Source organism: Triturus cristatus, chromosome 1_1 (assembly GCF_964204655.1).
Source record: "Triturus cristatus chromosome 1_1, aTriCri1.1, whole genome shotgun sequence".
Classification (NCBI taxonomy): domain Eukaryota; kingdom Metazoa; phylum Chordata; class Amphibia; order Caudata; family Salamandridae; genus Triturus; species Triturus cristatus.
Window position 1 is genome coordinate 182,383,005 of NC_140579.1, and position 17,830 is coordinate 182,400,834.

General features: G+C 55.8%; 1 protein-coding gene across 1 annotated transcript in view; it reads left to right on the top strand.

Moving 5' to 3' along the window:
• The window catches only part of IPO4 (importin 4), a 3,494,625-nt gene that overhangs the window by 3,229,911 nt on the left and 246,884 nt on the right, over positions 1–17,830 (top strand). The window contains exon 27 of the mRNA XM_085624107.1: positions 3,653–3,785. Coding sequence (XP_085480233.1) covers positions 3,653–3,785 — 133 coding nt within the window. The remainder of the gene's footprint in view (positions 1–3,652; positions 3,786–17,830) is intronic.

The following is a 17,830-nucleotide window of genomic DNA, read 5'->3' on the forward strand; positions in this document are numbered from 1 at the left end:
GTTACTTACCTTCAGAAATGCCTTATCTGGTAGAGACTCTGTCTAGCCGCAGATTCATTCCCGATCCTCCCTGCTCTGCGAACTGATCTATTAGGGTTTCTCTTCTGAAGGCCGTAGTGATGCACACCAGTGTGCCAGCATTCTGCGTGTCCCTGTACTTCTGGCATGGAAAGTCACAAAAAGAAACTGATTTCAGCTTGTTGGAGTGGAGTCTATATAGGCATGGCTCATGGCACCTTTAGTGCGGATGCCGACACAGAGCCAAACAACGCCACATACCGGTGCACAGGTTTAGTGCGCCAAACTTTCCAGATCCAGTCTGACGCCAGTGGAATATTCTAATCAATCAATCAGGGAATTGTAAGCGCTACTCACCCGTGAGGGTCTCAAGGCGCTATGGGGAGGGGGTCCGCAGATCTGTTTAGCTGAAGAGCCAGGTCTTGAGGGTCTTCCTGAAGGTGTTGAGGGAAAGGACGCGTCTGATGTCTGCCGGTAGCTCGTTCCAGGTCTTGGTTGCAATGTGAGAGAAGGAACTTCCACCTGCTGTGGCTCTGTGGATGCGTGGGGTTTCAGCCAGTGCAAGGTTGGAAGATCGAAGGTTTCTTTTGGGTACATGGAAGTTGATTCTGTCGTTGAGGTGTTTGGGTCCGTTGTTGTGTAAGCATTTGTAGGCGTGAGTGAGGATTTTTAAAGTGACTCTTTTCTCCACGGGGAGCCAGTGGAGACTTCATAGGTGTTGGCTGATGTGTTCATGTCGGGGAATGCCGAGGACGAGTCTGGCGGCGATAATCTGTATTGTCTGGAGTTTGCGGAGTAGGGACTTGTTGATGCCAGCGTAGAGTGTGTATCCATAGTCCAGTCTGCTGGTGATGAGTGCGTGAGTGACTGTGTTCCTTGACTCAGGGGGGATCCACTTGAAGGTCTTGCGGAGGATGTTGAAGCAGCTGGAGGTGACGGCGTTGACCTGTCCGTTCATGGTGAATGAGGAGTCGAATACAATGCCGAGGTTCTTGGTGTGGTCTGGGGGGTAGGTGGGCTTCCGAGGGCAGTCGGCCACCTGGTGCTGTCCCATGCAGAAGGGGTGGTACCGAAGACGAGGACTTCTGTCTTCTCGGCGTTGAGCTTCAGGCAGCTGTTGGTCATCCAGACTGCAACGTCTTTCATTCCTTTCTGGAAGTTGAGTTTGGCAGTGGTGGGGTCTTTGGTGAGGGAGAGGATGAGCTGGGTGTGGTCGTCGTAGGATACGATGTTGAGGCCGTGTTGTTGGACGATGGCTGTGAGGGTGGCCATGTGGATGTTGAAGAGTGTGGGGCTCAGTGATGAACCCTGTGGGACTCGGCAGGTGATTTTTGGTGGGGTAGGAGAGGAAGGGTGGGAGGCTGATCCTTTGGCTTCTTCCGGTGAGGAATGATCAGATCCAGTCCAAGGCTGTTCCTTGTATGCTTGCGTCGTGTAGTCTGGTGACTAGTGTGCGGTGGGAGACGGTGTTGAGGCCGCTGATAGGTCGAGTAGGATGAGGGCTGGGGAGTGGCCTTGGTCCAGAAGGGTGCGGATGTCGTCTGTGGCGGCGAGTAGGGCGGTCTCTGTGCTGTGGGGTCTTCGGAATCTGGATTGGGACACGTCGTGGACGGCGTTCTCTTCAAGGAATCGTGTCAGTTTCCTGTTGACTGTTTTCTCTGCAACTTTGGCTGCAAAGGGGAGGAGCGAGATGGGCCCATAGTTCTTGAGGTCGGTGGGGTCAGCTGTGGGTTTCTTGAGCAGGGGTCTGACTTCTGCGTGCTTCCAGTCATCTGGGAAGGGGCCTGTTTTGAAGGTGGTCTTGATGGTGCGTTGTAGTTCGGGTGCGATGGTGGCCACGGCTCTGTGGTAAATGTGAGTGGGGCCGAGGTCGGTGGGGGCCCCCCGAGTGGATGCTTTTCATGGTCGAGGCGGTGTCTTCGGCCTGATCGGTATCCAGTTGGAGATGGTGGGCTGGCTGGTGTTTCTGGAGGGCGGGGGGGCCATCTGTGACGCCTGGTGGATGGTCGATGAAGTTGTCGTAGAGGTTTTTGATTTTGAGGTGGAAATAGGTTCCAAGCTTGTTGCAGAGGTTTTGGGATGGGGTGATGTCTGTGGCTTCGCTGCGTTGGTTGGTGAATTCTTGAATGACACTGAAAGGTTCCTTGGAGTTGGTCAGGATTTTGTTGTGGATGAAGTTCCTCTTGGTGGCTCTGAGCTGGTTGTGGTAGTCTGTCATGGCGTCCTTGTAGATGGTGTGGTTGTTGGTTGTCTCGGTGTTTCTCCAGTTGTTCTCCAGGGGTCTGCAGGTGCGTCTGGCTTCTTGGAGAGCGGTGATGAACCAGGCGGCTTTCCTGGGGCGTTGTCTGTCAGGTTTGCATAGCGGGCGAGCTCGTCTGCACAGTTGGAGATCCAGGTGTGAAGTTCTCTGGCTGCGTCGTTTGCGTCGGGTGCCCAGGTGTGGTTATCTCGGGTGAGGGTGGAGTTAAGTTGCTCGTCGGTAACCTTGCTCCAGTTCCTTCGTGGTGGGTGTGGGGCTGGTTTGGGTGCCTTGGGTTTGTTGATGGCGAAGTGTACGCAGTGGTGGTCGGTCCATGGCGGCTGCGTTGTGTGGCTGAATTGGACGCTGTTTCCTGTCGTGAAGATGAGGTCGAGGGTGTGTCCTGTTCTGTTGGTTGGTGTGTTGACGAGTTGTTTAAGTCCGATGCTGGCAAGGTGGTCACAAAGGATGGTGGAGTTGGGGTCGCAGGGGTTGTCTAGGTGGAAGTTCAGGTCTCCAATGAGTATGTAGTTTGTTGAGGTGATGGCGTGGGGTGAGATGAAGTCGGTGATGGTGGTGGCGAAGGGTGTTCAGGGGCCGGGGGTCTGCAGACGAGGGTTCCTCAGAGTGTGGCTTTGGGGGTGGTCTGGATCTGGAAGTGCAGGTGTTCGGGGGAGGGGAGGTTGCGATGGAGGTGGTGAGGCGGAGGGTGCTCTTGTGGGCGATGGCGAGGCCCCCTCCTGGGTGGTTGTGGCGGTCTTTCCTCTGGATCTTGTATCCGTCTGGGATGGCGGTGCTGATGTCGGGGGCGGAGGATGCGTTGGTCCAAGTCTCTGTGAAGAAGGCGATGTCGTGCGAGAGAGAGAGAGAGTCAAGTATGTTCCAGATTTCCATGGCGTGTTTGTGTACGGAGCGTACGTTGAGGAGGATGCATTTTAGTGTGTCGCCGGGATTCTAAGGTAAGGAATCTGCAGCTAGATACAGTTTTTAACAGATAAGGTGTTACCAAAGGTAAGTAGCTTGTTCATTACTCACAGATGTGAACAATAACAATTAATGCACTGATTTTATGGAGCCATGTCATCACTTCGGGTAACGTCTTTCTGACTCCAAATCTAGACAGTGGCTAGTTCCCATTACTGAGATTGCAATGTCCAGAACAAATCTCATACCTCAAATTATATCAGAAAATGCTGATATTCTGGGACGATGGTGTTTATCAAAAATCTTTGACTGAATGTATGTAACTTATTGTTTTACTTCTTCTGTCTTTGTCTTCCCTCTGAATGAAATTCACGTTCTTTCAACTACCTGCTCCCCTTCCTTTCTCATCAGTCCTAACTCTTATTTATTATGCTCACAAAGTGGTAATAATCTTTCCTTGACTCTGCTCAGTCAGTACCCCAAGGTCCTAACACTTCTCTCAGCAGCTATTGCAAGGGAACAGAATGCTCGTACTATGGATAATATATGTGGCGCTGTTGCACGCATGATTATCACCAATGCCGAAGGTGTGCCTCTTGACCAGGTAAGTAGAATATCCAGCTTTTTGTTCATGAAATATCTTCTAGTCATCTACTTTTCAGAGTATGTTAATTTTGACTCAGGATGAATGTCGGTGCCAGTAGTACTGCATCTCAAACACAGATAAGCACCTTCAGAGTAATTTCTGTGTGATGTTTCCTCTTCTCAAGTATAAGCAGTTTGGGGAGGCACCAAAGAGCCCACGCCAAGGTGGCTGCGCCTTAGTGCAGCTCTGACGTTGAGGATAAATAATCCGTAAAAGGTCTGGCTAATTGGTGAACATTCAACCCTGAAATGCAGGGCAGTGCATGCATTGTGAGGTGTAAAGTCCCTTAAGCTGAAAAAAGTGGGCTCAAGCGAATTAGGCACCGAAGGGCGGAGTTGTGGACAAGCAACATCGTGAGGCCCTTAGATGGCGACCCTGTGATTAATGAAAAGACCTGGGCTGGACAAGCTGTTGCCAGGATGACGGAGAGGCGGAGCCAGGAGCAGCTACGGCCGCATCGTGCAAGAGCTGTGGTGCATTCGATCTGTTCTTGCAGTGGAGCGTGGCCAGATTCTGAAGATCCAGAGAGGTGTGCCGTTTGTGCCTGCGGTGCTCGTAGACTGAAGCCTCGGACCGCTGTGAGTGTCCCCGGCAGCAAAGTGCACAGCAAGGGATCAGGCGAGCGGCGTTGAAGGAGGCCAGGCCCGGGAAGTGGCAGCCGGGACATAGCAGCGCTGCTGGAGACAACACAGCAGGCGGCATGAGCTCCGAGGAGGAAGAACACTGGCCCATAGGGCGGTGCAGGCAGACACTGTGATAGTACGCAGGGGGCGAGGAGCAGTGTGTGGCTCCTGACCTGACATAGAGTATGTAGTGGAGGGGAAGACTGTTGGAGCCTGGTGATACCGTGAGTCGAAAAGGCTAAGACTAACCAGACGCTATACAGCTTGTTTACACATCTGTGCTACATACTGAATAAAGCTGCACATTGACAGAGCAGTGCTGGACTCGTCGCACGGCAGTAGCACGAATCGAGCATGCTCTGGACGTAGAAACTGCAAGAGACAGCCCCACAGAGTGCTGAAGCAACGAGCTTGACACCCTGGCATAGTAAGCAAAGTAGCTAAAGTTGTGTAAGAAATCTGAAAGAAACAGTCAGTTATAGATTCCTTACCTTAGAATTACCCCCAGGTGTCAGACTGGATCCGGAAGGTTTTTCGACAGCAGTACACCTGCGCGTCGGAAGGTGGCATCAGTCGACTCAGTGTTCGTCGTTGTCGTTGTGGTCGCTGGGATCACGTTGCGGTAGCTACAAAGATGGTGCCCTCGCGAGTTGACATCAGTTTTCTTTTTCTGCGCCATCCAGCGCAGTTCCGAAGAGAGCGGTACCTCCAGTCACTTTTTGACTGACGTTTTGCCAATTTTTGTCGACATCGTTTTCGATTCTTTGACTCCTGGTGCACGTCAGGGATGCCCGGCTTCAAGGCTTGCGGTTTCTGTAGCCGACTGATGTCGGTGACAGATTCGCACCGCGTTTGCCTCTTTTGCCTGGAGCGCGACCACGACCCTAAGTTGTGCTCCGACTGACAAACCATGAATCTGAAGTCTTTGCGGGAGCTCTCCCGAAAGCTCCCCGAGGCCCAGCAGTCGGCTCCGCGTCTTTCAAGGTTCTGGTCGTATAGGGGGTCGAGGGACCGCTCGGGGAGTCTTCCTCACTCTTCGTCCAAGTCTTCGCACTCGGGGTTAGGAAGTCGAAGCACAAGAAGTCGAAGAAGCATCGTCGCTCTTCGACTTCTACCTGTCCATTGACCGACGCGATGAGGGATGCAGGTGGTGCCCCTCCAGCTGCTCCATGTGCGGGGCCCGAAGGGTCGACTCCGGGCTTCTCTCCTTTCCCAGGTCCTGGAGCGACCCCTGCCCAGCTTTGTCAATTTTACGAAGCAATGCATGCCATTTTTGGGCAGCCCTACTCTGCCGGCGTGCCTTCAGGCCCCGCGGACTTGGCTGGGGGGCCCTGGGCCTTCGATGCCGGCTGCTCCAGCACCGCAGGGTCCTCTTGCATCCAGGTCTGGATTCGAATCGGCGCCGGTCGACCTTGTTACACCTCCCCCGGTGCCGACTCCACTGGCACCACGTCCGTAGCCGACTCCGGTTGTGTCCTCAGCCGGCGTTGACTCCGTCCTCCATCCCGACATGGAGCTCACTGGTACTTTTGTGCCCTTGTTCTACCTTGGCTCTTTTAGACCAGATGGGCAGCCAGAGGAGAGTGGGAGGGGTCTGGAGACCCTCTGACTGACCAGTTGGGCTATGAACCGGACTGGCGAGAGGAACTGGGGGAAGCCAATTTTCTGGATACCTCGCCAGACCTTGGCATGTTGTATCCTCCTACTGTGGCTATGGAGGAGGGAGCGTCTTACGCCGTAATGTTGCGTAGGGCGGCTGAGACCCTCAGCCTCGAACTACCTATGGTGGCAGTCAGGACTAACCTTCTGACAGGTGCTTCAACCGGCAGCGACCTCTTCGGAGCCCCTGCTCCCCTTTAATGAAGCCCTCATTGACATCCTTTTGGGCACTTGGTCCAGGCCCATCACAGGGGCTCCTGTGGATAGGATGGTTGCCTGACACCACCGCCCGGCTCCGGTCGACCCCACTTTCCTCTCCCAACACCCCACTCATGAGAGCTTGGAGCCTCTATCTCCATAGGCACATTCCCTAACGCACCACCTGACAAGGAGTCCAAAAAGCTGGACCTTCTTGGGAAGAAGATGTTTTCTTCCTCCAGCTTGGTACTGCGGTCAGTAAACACAGCATGTTTGTTGGGCCGTTATACCTACTCCGTGTGGTATACGGTAGCGCAAGTGTCGCATCAGTGCCCGGAGGAGGCCCGGTCCGTACTCTCCCGTGCAGTTGCTGAAGGGAGAGAGACAACGAAGTTTACCATCCGTTGTGGGCTGGATATCGCCGACACACCGGGCAGGACGATTTCCACGTCGGTAGCCCTTCGACGCTACGCCTGGTTAAGGTCAACTGGTTTTTCAGGGGATGTCCAATCCACTCTTATGCACATGCCCTTTGATGGCTGTCGCCTGTTCGGCGACTAGGCAGACAACGCACTGGAGCGCTTTAAGGACTCTCGGGCCACGGCCAGATCCTTGGGCCTCTCTACCACCCACCCTGCCTTTTGCCCCTTTCGTGGCTACGGAAGGGGTGCCCCTCCATGTCCCGCCAAGAGTCACAGGCCAACTCAAGCTGTTCATCCCCTGCGCTGCCGGGGACGAGGGAACCACCGCCGTGGTTCTGGGGGCCAGCAGGTGGACCAGTTCACCACAGCCCCTTCTACAGCAACCTTCAAACCTTCCTAGTCCCACCTTTCAAGGCCACCAAACGCCAGTGGCCGGCAGGATTCGCCCTCATCTCCCCCACTGGCGCACCATCACTTCGGACAGGTGAGTTTTGCAAATAGTCCAAAGGGCTACTCCCTCCCCTTCGAGACTACCCCACCCGCCATGCCACCTCAGTACCATCGCATGTCGGAGGATCATCTGGCCCTTCTCCAACAGGAAGTTTCGTCACTCTTGGCCAAGGGAGCCATCAAGCGAGTTCCTGTCCCAGAAGTAGGTTGTGCTTGCTATTCCCACTACTTTCTGGTGCCTAAGATGGACAAGGCCTACGTCCTATCTTGGATCTTAGGAACGTCAACCTCTTCCTCTGGAAGGAGATGTTAAAAATGTTGACGCTAGCTCAGGTTCTGTCTGCCCTCAAGCCTGGAGACTGGATGCTAGCGTTGGACTTGCAGAACACTTATTTTCACATCCCCGTCCTACTGGCCCACTTGCGCTACCTGCGGTTCATGGTAGGCCACGAGCACTTTCAGTTTACCATGCTTCCCTTGGGCCTTTCCAGCGCCCCTCGGGTGTTCACGAAAGTGATGGCGGTTGTCGCATCTCATCTGCGCAAATCAGGGGGATCTGATAGAGACTACTAGCCGCAGATTCCTTAACGTAGAATTATCCCCAGGCGTGAGACTGGACCCGGAAAACTTTCTTGCCCAGCATCTCTGCGCGCCGGGGGGCGGTACCACGCGACTCCGCCCCGACGTCTTCCGCGGGCGTGACGTCCGCGAGGTCACATAAGCCCCACCCCGGCGCATTGACTTCAGTTTGTCCTCTTTTCCGCGTTCAACGCGGATCCGGATCGTGTTCCTGGCCTGTTTCCAGGCCTTCTTTTTAAGCTTTGCGTTTTGTTGAGAACAGTGTACGAATGCCTCCGGGCTTCAAGACGTCCTCGTCTTGCGCATGCCAGATGTCGGCGACGGACCCTCACCCCATTTGTATGTGGTGTTTGGGGGAGCACCACGACTCCACTGTCTGCGAGGCATGTCAGCAAATGAAGCCGAAGTCCCGGCGGGAGCGCCGGATGAAACTCCTCTCGGCCCGCATGTCCAGGTCGGCGTCGCGTCCATCCCCCGCGGAAGGGTTCAAGAACCGCCGCTTCCGTCTCCGACATCGTCTCTCTCCGAGGCCGCAAGGGCGTAGCTCACCTGTTGGTAAGTGTCGCAGTTTGTCCCTGAGGCCTGCTCCCCGCCCTGTGGGTGGCGCAGGTTCTCCGCGGGTTGTGCGGCCCTACGCGTCACCACCCTACCCGCTCTTCCCCGGCATGGGTGCGACCAGAGCCCAAATGGAGGCCTATGCGGCAGCCTTGCAGGTCTCTTTGGCTCTTCCTCCTCCTCTTCCTGGGACGTCTGCAGATCCCTTGCCATGTGCGGGGCCTTCTGCGGCATCGCCGGCGGCTCTGGCCCCAGCGCCGACAGGTTCGGCTTCAGGTTCTGGAGATGTGGTGTCATCGGGGTGCGACCCTACGGGGTTCCCTCCTAAGGACCACGGCACCTCTGCCTCGCCGCAAACCCCCGTGGGGGTCCCTGTGGTGTCGCGGGAGGTTGCCGGGGCTCGTCCTCGAGTCCCCCTCGGTCCTCTGGGCAGGCGGCGGCCTTGTCCGAGGCCGAGCTGACACTGCTCAGGCGGCTGCTGACCCTGGCGGCGCCGCAGGGGCTGGCTAGGGGCCGGGGCGTGTCCCCGGCCCCCCTCGTCTCTCCGCGCAGGCGGCCGCCTCGTCGAAGGTCGAGTCGGCGCCTTTTCGGCGCCGTTCTTTAGCAGCCCCGGCTCCGACCCCGCCCCGTTCTCCCGCTGCGCAAGTCGTGTCAGAGGTAATTTCGGCATTGATTCGTCTCCCGACGCCTCCTCTTCTCCAGAGGTTCGGCAACTGTTTGTTTCATCTTCTCCGGAGACAGGACGCCGCGTCGTGGCTTTTTCCCTGGCATCTTCGCCGTCCCCGCAGTCTTCCCCGGAGGCGCCTCAGGTTCCCCACTCGTCGGTCAACCTTCCCCGTTCCGAGCTTGGCCTTTCCTTCCTCCGGTTGGCCTGGGGGACAGCCGTTGCCCACAAAGGAATTGCTCTCTCCACCTCGTTGCCCTACGGAGACGAGTGCTGCCTTCTCCCACGGTTGCGGGGATCTTGCGCATGGGCGACCTGGCTGCCCATTTCCCCGCGGATCATTTGCTGGAGGTTCTCCATCAGGGCTCTGGTGGACGGGGGCTGCTTCTTCCCTTCGAGGCTTCGCTCCATAATTCTCTCTTGAGGGGCCTGGGGGCATCCTGCCACGGGAGACCCGGTGCCCCAGCTGCTTCTGCACCGCCACTATCCTGCTCCGCATGATCCTGTCTGCCTTTCCTTCCACCCTTCTACCAGGGGCCCTCTTTTGCAGACTGCCTTTCCCTCCTTGCCATCGGTGTTGTCTCCCCCGTCACGGGAGGCCCGTTGGTTAGATCCTTGGGGGCGCAACATCTTCGCCTCCTCCAGTGCTGCCTTGCGGGCGCTTAACACGCTTTGTGTGTTGGCCAGAGCCACTTCTTGCCTGTGGGATTCGGCGGAGTCCCTTCTGTCTTCCGCTTCTCAGGAGAGTGCCTGCGCTGATCTGCGGAACCATGTGTTGGATGGCCGGGAGCTGGCGGCGTTTATTCTTCGGCCGGCTCTGGACGTTTTGGAGGTGCTTGGTCGCACTATGGCTTCTTCAGTGGCCCTCCAGCGCCATGCTTGGGTGAGGGATAGTGTTTTCCCTGAGAACGTTAAGGAGCGGATGGTTGACCTTCCCTTCCATGGCGCTCTTTTGTTTCACACCCCTGCGGATTCTGCCATTCAGAGGTTCCTTGCGGGGCTTTGTCCTCCTCCTCCTCCTCTTCTTCCTCTCCCTCCTCCTCAGTGACCCTAGATGTCGGTCTGTGTTCTGGGAGGTGTTCTCCTGTTGTTTTCTGGGGCCTAGTAACGAGTAGCCCCGGTTGTGTGTTCTGTGTGGTTGGTGTGCCGTCAGGGTCCTTCCGTTGGCCCTTTGGTGCTGTTGGCTGCTGGTCCGGCCCTTTTTTGACTTGTGGTTTTGGCTGTTGGTAAGCCCATGTAGGTCCTGAGATTAGGCCTTCTGTGTCTTCTTTATTGGCTGATTGGCAAGCCGTCTGCCGTTTTCTCCGCAGGTCTTTCTGTTTGTCCTCTGCTGCTGAATTTTTTTCCTAAGGTGTTTCCATGTTTCTTGGGACGTAACATACCCTATGTGGGGTAATTGTAGCTATTACATAGCTCTGTCATGTGCTGGGGAGGTGTGGTCGCCCTTTTTGGGCTCCTTGCTCTCCGTGGCGTCATGGTATGTCGCAGGTGCGATCTTCTTGTTGATTGTCTTGATGCAGCTTGCGTTGTGCCCAGGTCCGTCCTTCTCCTTGTTCGCTACGTCGCTAGACCAGTCTGGCCTGCTGTCTGTGGCATCGTGTTGTGGCGGTTCCGCACTTCTGTCCGGTGTTTCGGCTTGGTCCTTTGTCTGGTGTTCCGGGGGACTGGCTTTCGTTGGCTTATGTGTTTTGGTGGTCGGCTTGGTCCGTCCTCCGTCTCTCTCTTTCTTTTCTGCCTGGTTCCACTTCAACTTTTGTGGGTCCGTGTGTGTGTTTCTGGACCGGCCCCTCCTTTGAGGTGTGTCCTGGCCCTTCCTGGCCTCTGCCTTTGGCTGGCGTCTGGCTTGTCCTGGGTGCGCCGTTCTGTGGTGTTGCCTACTGCTGGCTGCGCATGCCCGTGCAGGCCTGCTTGTTCTAATCCACCATTGTGGCCTTTGATGTATTCCCTTGTGCCCCTGCCTCTGGTTCCGCTAGTGCTTTGTGCAACTGTGCCTTTCTTCTTCCGTCTGCGCTTTTAGTGGTGGAGCCGTTCCTGCCTTGTCTGCTGCTTGCGGCTGAGGTGTGTTCAGCTATTTTCTCACTGTGTATGTGTTTCTTACGGTGGGCCCTGCCTCCCGTTCTACCTCTTCTCCCTGGGGTTTGAGGTGGTCCTTGTGTCCCTTGGGGCTTTTCGGGCGATGTCTGCCCCTGCGGGGTGTTGGGCGGTGTGAGAAGTTGGCCTGATATGTAGTGCTCACTATTCTAGTGATCACTGTGTATCATTCCAAACGACCCTTATTGATGATTGGTTGTAAGTCAACCTTGTAGACCAGCTATCCTAGTAGCGTGGACAAGAGCAGTCTTCAGGCTAAACTCTAGAGGGCGTGTTAAGCCAGCTGTTTACCATCACATATACCCCTTGAACACCAAGTGAAAGGACACCACACAAGTTTCCAGGCCTTCTTTTTAAGCTTTGCGTTTTGTTGAGAACAGTGTACGAATGCCTCCGGGCTTCAAGACGTGCTCGTCTTGCGCATGCCAGATGTCGGCGACGGACCCTCACCCCATTTGTATGTGGTGTTTGGGGGAGCACCACGACTCCACTGTCTGCGAGGCATGTCAGCAAATGAAGCCGAAGTCCCGGCGGGAGCGCCGGATGAAACTCCTCTCGGCCCGCATGTCCAGGTCGGCGTCGCGTCCATCCCCCGCGGAAGGGTTCAAGAACCGCCGCTTCCGTCTCCGACATCGTCTCTCTCCGAGGCCGCAAGGGCGTAGCTCACCTGTTGGTAAGTGTCGCAGTTTGTCCCTGAGGCCCGCTCCCCGCCCTGTGGGTGGCGCAGGTTCTCCGCGGGTTGTGCGGCCCTACGCGTCACCACCCTACCCGCTCTTCCCCGGCATGGGTGCGACCAGAGCCCAAATGGAGGCCTATGCGGCAGCCTTGCAGGTCTCTTTGGCTCTTCCTCCTCCTCTTCCTGGGACGTCTGCAGATCCCTTGCCATGTGCGGGGCCTTCTGCGGCATCGCCGGCGGCTCTGGCCCCAGCGCCGACAGGTTCGGCTTCAGGTTCTGGAGATGTGGTGTCATCGGGGTGCGACCCTACGGGGTTCCCTCCTAAGGACCACGGCACCTCTGCCTCGCCACAAACCCCCGTGGGGGTCCCTGTGGTGTCGCGGGAGGTTGCCGGGGCTCGTCCTCGAGTCCCCCTCGGTCCTCTGGGCAGGCGGCGGCCTTGTCCGAGGCCGAGCTGACACTGCTCAGGCGGCTGCTGTCCCTGGCGGCGCCGCAGGGGCTGGCTAGGGGCCGGGGCGTGTCCCCGGCCCCCCTCGTCTCTCCGCGCAGGCGGCCGCCTCGTCGAAGGTCGAGTCGGCGCCTTTTCGGCGCCGTTCTTTAGCAGCCCCGGCTCCGACCCCGCCCCGTTCTCCCGCTGCGCAAGTCGTGTCAGAGGTAATTTCGGCATTGATTCGTCTCCCGACGCCTCCTCTTCTCCAGAGGTTCGGCAACTGTTTGTTTCATCTTCTCCGGAGACAGGACGCCGCGTCGTGGCTTTTTCCCTGGCATCTTCGCCGTCCCCGCAGTCTTCCCCGGAGGCGCCTCAGGTTCCCCACTCGTCGGTCAACCTTCCCCGTTCCGAGCTTGGCCTTTCCTTCCTCCGGTTGGCCTGGGGGACAGCCGTTGCCCACAAAGGAATTGCTCTCTCCACCGCGTTGCCCTACGGAGACGAGTGCTGCCTTCTCCCACGGTTGCGGGGATCTTGCGCATGGGCGACCTGGCTGCCCATTTCCCCGCGGATCATTTGCTGGAGGTTCTCCATCAGGGCTCTGGTGGACGGGGGCTGCTTCTTCCCTTCGAGGCTTCGCTCCATAATTCTCTCTTGAGGGGCCTGGGGGCATCCTGCCACGGGAGACCCGGTGCCCCAGCTGCTTCTGCACCGCCACTATCCTGCTCCGCATGATCCTGTCTGCCTTTCCTTCCACCCTTCTACCAGGGGCCCTCTTTTGCAGACTGCCTTTCCCTCCTTGCCATCGGTGTTGTCTCCCCCGTCACGGGAGGCCCGTTGGTTAGATCCTTGGGGGCGCAACATCTTCGCCTCCTCCAGTGCTGCCTTGCGGGCGCTTAACACGCTTTGTGTGTTGGCCAGAGCCACTTCTTGCCTGTGGGATTCGGCGGAGTCCCTTCTGTCTTCCGCTTCTCAGGAGAGTGCCTGCGCTGATCTGCGGAACCATGTGTTGGATGGCCGGGAGCTGGCGGCGTTTATTCTTCGGCCGGCTCTGGACGTTTCGGAGGTGCTTGGTCGCACTATGGCTTCTTCAGTGGCCCTCCAGCGCCATGCTTGGGTGAGGGATAGTGTTTTCCCTGAGAACGTTAAGGAGCGGATGGTTGACCTTCCCTTCCATGGCGCTCTTTTGTTTCACACCCCTGCGGATTCTGCCATTCAGAGGTTCCTTGCGGGGCTTTGTCCTCCTCCTCCTCCTCTTCTTCCTCTCCCTCCTCCTCAGTGACCCTAGATGTCGGTCTGTGTTCTGGGAGGTGTTCTCCTGTTGTTTTCTGGGGCCTAGTAACGAGTAGCCCCGGTTGTGTGTTCTGTGTGGTTGGTGTGCCGTCAGGGTCCTTCCGTTGGCCCTTTGGTGCTGTTGGCTGCTGGTCCGGCCCTTTTTTGACTTGTGGTTTTGGCTGTTGGTAAGCCCATGTAGGTCCTGAGATTAGGCCTTCTGTGTCTTCTTTATTGGCTGATTGGCAAGCCGTCTGCCGTTTTCTCCGCAGGTCTTTCTGTTTGTCCTCTGCTGCTGAATTTTTTTCCTAAGGTGTTTCCATGTTTCTTGGGACGTAACATACCCTATGTGGGGTAATTGTAGCTATTACATAGCTCTGTCATGTGCTGGGGAGGTGTGGTCGCCCTTTTTGGGCTCCTTGCTCTCCGTGGCGTCATGGTATGTCGCAGGTGCGATCTTCTTGTTGATTGTCTTGATGCAGCTTGCGTTGTGCCCAGGGCCGTCCTTCTCCTTGTTCGCTACGTCGCTAGACCAGTCTGGCCTGCTGGTTGTGGCATCGTGTTGTGGCGGTTCCGCACTTCTGTCCGGTGTTTCGGCTTGGTCCTTTGTCTGGTGTTCCGGGGGACTGGCTTTCGTTGGCTTATGTGTTTTGGTGGTCGGCTTGGTCCGTCCTCCGTCTCTCTCTTTCTTTTCTGCCTGGTTCCACTTCAACTTTTGTGGGTCCGTGTGTGTGTTTCTGGACCGGCCCCTCCTTTGAGGTGTGTCCTGGCCCTTCCTGGCCTCTGCCTTTGGCTGGCGTCTGGCTTGTCCTGGGTGCGCCGTTCTGTGGTGTTGCCTACTGCTGGCTGCGCATGCCCGTGCAGGCCTGCTTGTTCTAATCCACCATTGTGGCCTTTGATGTATTCCCTTGTGCCCCTGCCTCTGGTTCCGCTAGTGCTTTGTGCAACTGTGCCTTTCTTCTTCCGTCTGCGCTTTTAGTGGTGGAGCCGTTCCTGCCTTGTCTGCTGCTTGCGGCTGAGGTGTGTTCAGCTATTTTCTCACTGTGTATGTGTTTCTTACGGTGGGCCCTGCCTCCCGTTCTACCTCTTCTCCCTGGGGTTTGAGGTGGTCCTTGTGTCCCTTGGGGCTTTTCGGGCGATGTCTGCCCCTGCGGGGTGTTGGGCGGTGTGAGAAGTTGGCCTGATATGTAGTGCTCACTATTCTAGTGATCACTGTGTATCATTCCAAACGACCCTTATTGATGATTGGTTGTAAGTCAACCTTGTAGACCAGCTATCCTAGTAGCGTGGACAAGAGCAGTCTTCAGGCTAAACTCTAGAGGGCGTGTTAAGCCAGCTGTTTACCATCACATATACCCCTTGAACACCAAGTGAAAGGACACCACACAAGTTGTTATGAAAATAAAGGATATTTATTTATAACAAGACTACCCTGGCTCTTTATGAGTCAGGGAGCTAAGCACAATACAAAACTCTTGGGAAAATACTTCTAGTTGCACAATTTACACAAATGCCCGAAGGGCACGAAACCATTTACACTGCAAGTGGAATGGGAGAGGTTAGAGAGTCTAAAGTTACTGATTCCGGAGGAATCCGATCAGTTGGACTAAACGGAAAAGGAGCTGGACACTTGTAGAGTGAACCTACGATGGAGCACCGAAATGCTCGAGTTACCTAGCCCAGAGGCTGCGGCTGCGTGGGGTTCAGCAAGATGTCGGGAGTCCTCGTTGTAGTCTCGGGAGCCTGATAGAAGAAGTTGCTGGCAGGCGACCAGTGTCGATGTTCAGCGAGATCCAAGCCTGGATCGGTGATGAAGGAAACCTGAAAGCAGAGGGGACTCAGTTCTCAACCGCTAGCCAGCGATCGTGTGGGCACCAGGAAGGTACCGGCTGAAGTCACCTCGACCAGGTGAGTGGGTGACGTCGGACTCGGCTGTTCCTCGGACCAGGAGGCGCGGCGGCGACCAGGATGGAGGGCGAGCTGTCCCACGAAGGTGTCTGCTGTCGATGATGCTGGGCCCAGGAGTGGGGCAGCAGGTCTTAGCAGAGGCAAGCCCACGCGGTGGAGTCAAGATGGCGTCTGGAGTGGAGCAGGAGGGTCCGAGGTACTCCTCTGTTGAAGGGGAGCAAGGGCCAGTCTGGAGCAACCAGACCAGTCATGAAAAACTGTCGTGGTGCGTCGTGAAGAGGGCCACTAGCCGACGGCGAGTGGCCGGACAACGCGGTGAGCAGCAAGGAGCAGAAGGGCCCCCACGCAGATCTCGGAAATGCTGGGGAGGCAGGCTTCGGTGCTGGAGCTACTCAGGGTTAGGGCTTCTCAAACCCTAGGTGCACTCACTCGAGGGTCCCTCGGTGGTTGTGCTAGATAAGCGTCGTGCAGGTTCTGAAGATGGCCGGTCCCGCAGGTCTCGTCACACCTACGAATCTCAGTTGATCTGACGATGTAGGTAGAGGTCAGAGATGGTGGGGAATCCGGGTCTCGTCGAGCTGGGCAGTCTTGATCCGTAGGAGAGACGTACAGCAAACCGCAAGCGCTTAGGTGGTGCCTGCTGGTGCAGGGTGGCTACTCCTTAGCCACAAGGGAGAGTCTTCAGAAAAAGTCAAGAGTTTCTTTCGTGGAAAGTAGTTCAAGATTCAGAATTATCCAATTTGGGAAGGGGACTCGCTCCTACCTTTATACTAGGAAAAGGGGCTGGCCCGTGGCTAGGTCCTACCTATGGGTGGGACCAGGAGGGCGGTAGTTACACCCCTATCCTTTGTCCGGCTTCGCCCCAGCTCAGGGGCTGGGGTGCCCCCGAAACTGGTTTGAGCCGGGCTATGCACAGTGAGCACCGGGGTGCCACTTGCAATCACCTTCCTTTCAGCCCTGCCTACCTGGGATACACAAACCCTGTCTGGGATGGTGCTAACACCGCCCTCGACAGGAAACCCTTTGTCCAAGCTCCCCTCGCTGGAAGGTCTCCCAGCAGCAGGAGGTCAGACTTGTGTCTGGTGGCAGCATCCATTTTGTGATGCTGGGGCTTGAGTCAACTTTAACCGGGGTTCAAGGTTACTTCCATGTCGTGTCCCTCTAGAAGGGTGGAATGCTAACCCCGTCGCCAGAATTGGCGAGGGGTTCGTATTCCAATTCGTATGACACCTTACTCGACATGTGTGGGTGATGCGATGCCATAGTTAGCAAATAACCGCGAGGATTATAATGCATTTTATGGTAGGTGGCACGCGTCACCATGGAACAGCTATTAGGACTTGGTTCCGCAAGCCGTCGACGGGCTCAGCTCGCGCCAGAGCACCATCTCACATGACTCCCAGCACTCTGCCTTCAGGATTGATAAGGCCTGCCATAGGAGTGACTGATAGGAATCCATGCGTCCATTTTAGGGTTAGGTATAGGAATACTACACCTACAGCAACGGGTGATTACACCACCTTGCCCCAGCTGTCGTGCAGCCAGTTGTGTCAGATTTGGGGTGGCCATCCAGGGGTGGCATAATGCATGCTGCAGCCCCTGGTAGGCCCTGGGTACGCCGATGCCCTGGATACGTGTGGTATGCTGATACAGGGACTGATAAGGCGGCCCAGTTCCAATTAGTGGATGCACCTAATGTACATGTGTTTTAATCTGGAGAGAGAACAGCTAGGCTGTGGGTCTGATTGGCAGGCCCACAGCCAGGGAAAGTCGTAAACCAATGAAGCAAAAGCAAAAAATCTGGGTGATCATAGGATTGCAGACCCTACTCTCCTACATGCGGTTCCACCTTGGTTGGGCTTAGGATATCTTGGCCTTTCCCTTCTTGTCCCTGTGACATGTCCCCTGCTGGGGCCCTGTGTCTCTCCTGGGGGAGGAGGCTCTCCTCCCTTCTGGGTATGGCTAGGTGTGAGAAAATGGCTCTGTATATACTGTTCCTTAATTGGTACAGGGTGTACAGAGTCCACAGTCCCCCAGGGTTTGACAGAGGTTAAAGTTAGATAGAACCTTACTCTCTAAAGTGGTAGCTTGGTCGAGCAGTAAGGCAGTATCAGAGGACAGTGTAAAGCATTTGTTGTACACACTCCGTCAGCAAATGGTCTCACACACTCAATAACTGAACTCTAGGCCAATGGTTTATATATAAAACATATATGCTTGTTTTATTTTAGAACCAACACTTGGATTTAAAATATACTTTCTCAGAATGAGATGTTTCATATAAATACTTTTGCAATATGCAATTGACTTTTGTAAACAGTTACAAATGGTTGCAAAAGGCAACTCTATTTTAAACACAACAATACATTGAGCTCAATGGAAAATTCAAGTTATTTGCAACAGATTACTTTTTAGATTACTTTTGGAATTCCAGGACTGGATCCTAGATTCAGTCCTGGGTCAGTACTCAGAATCAAGT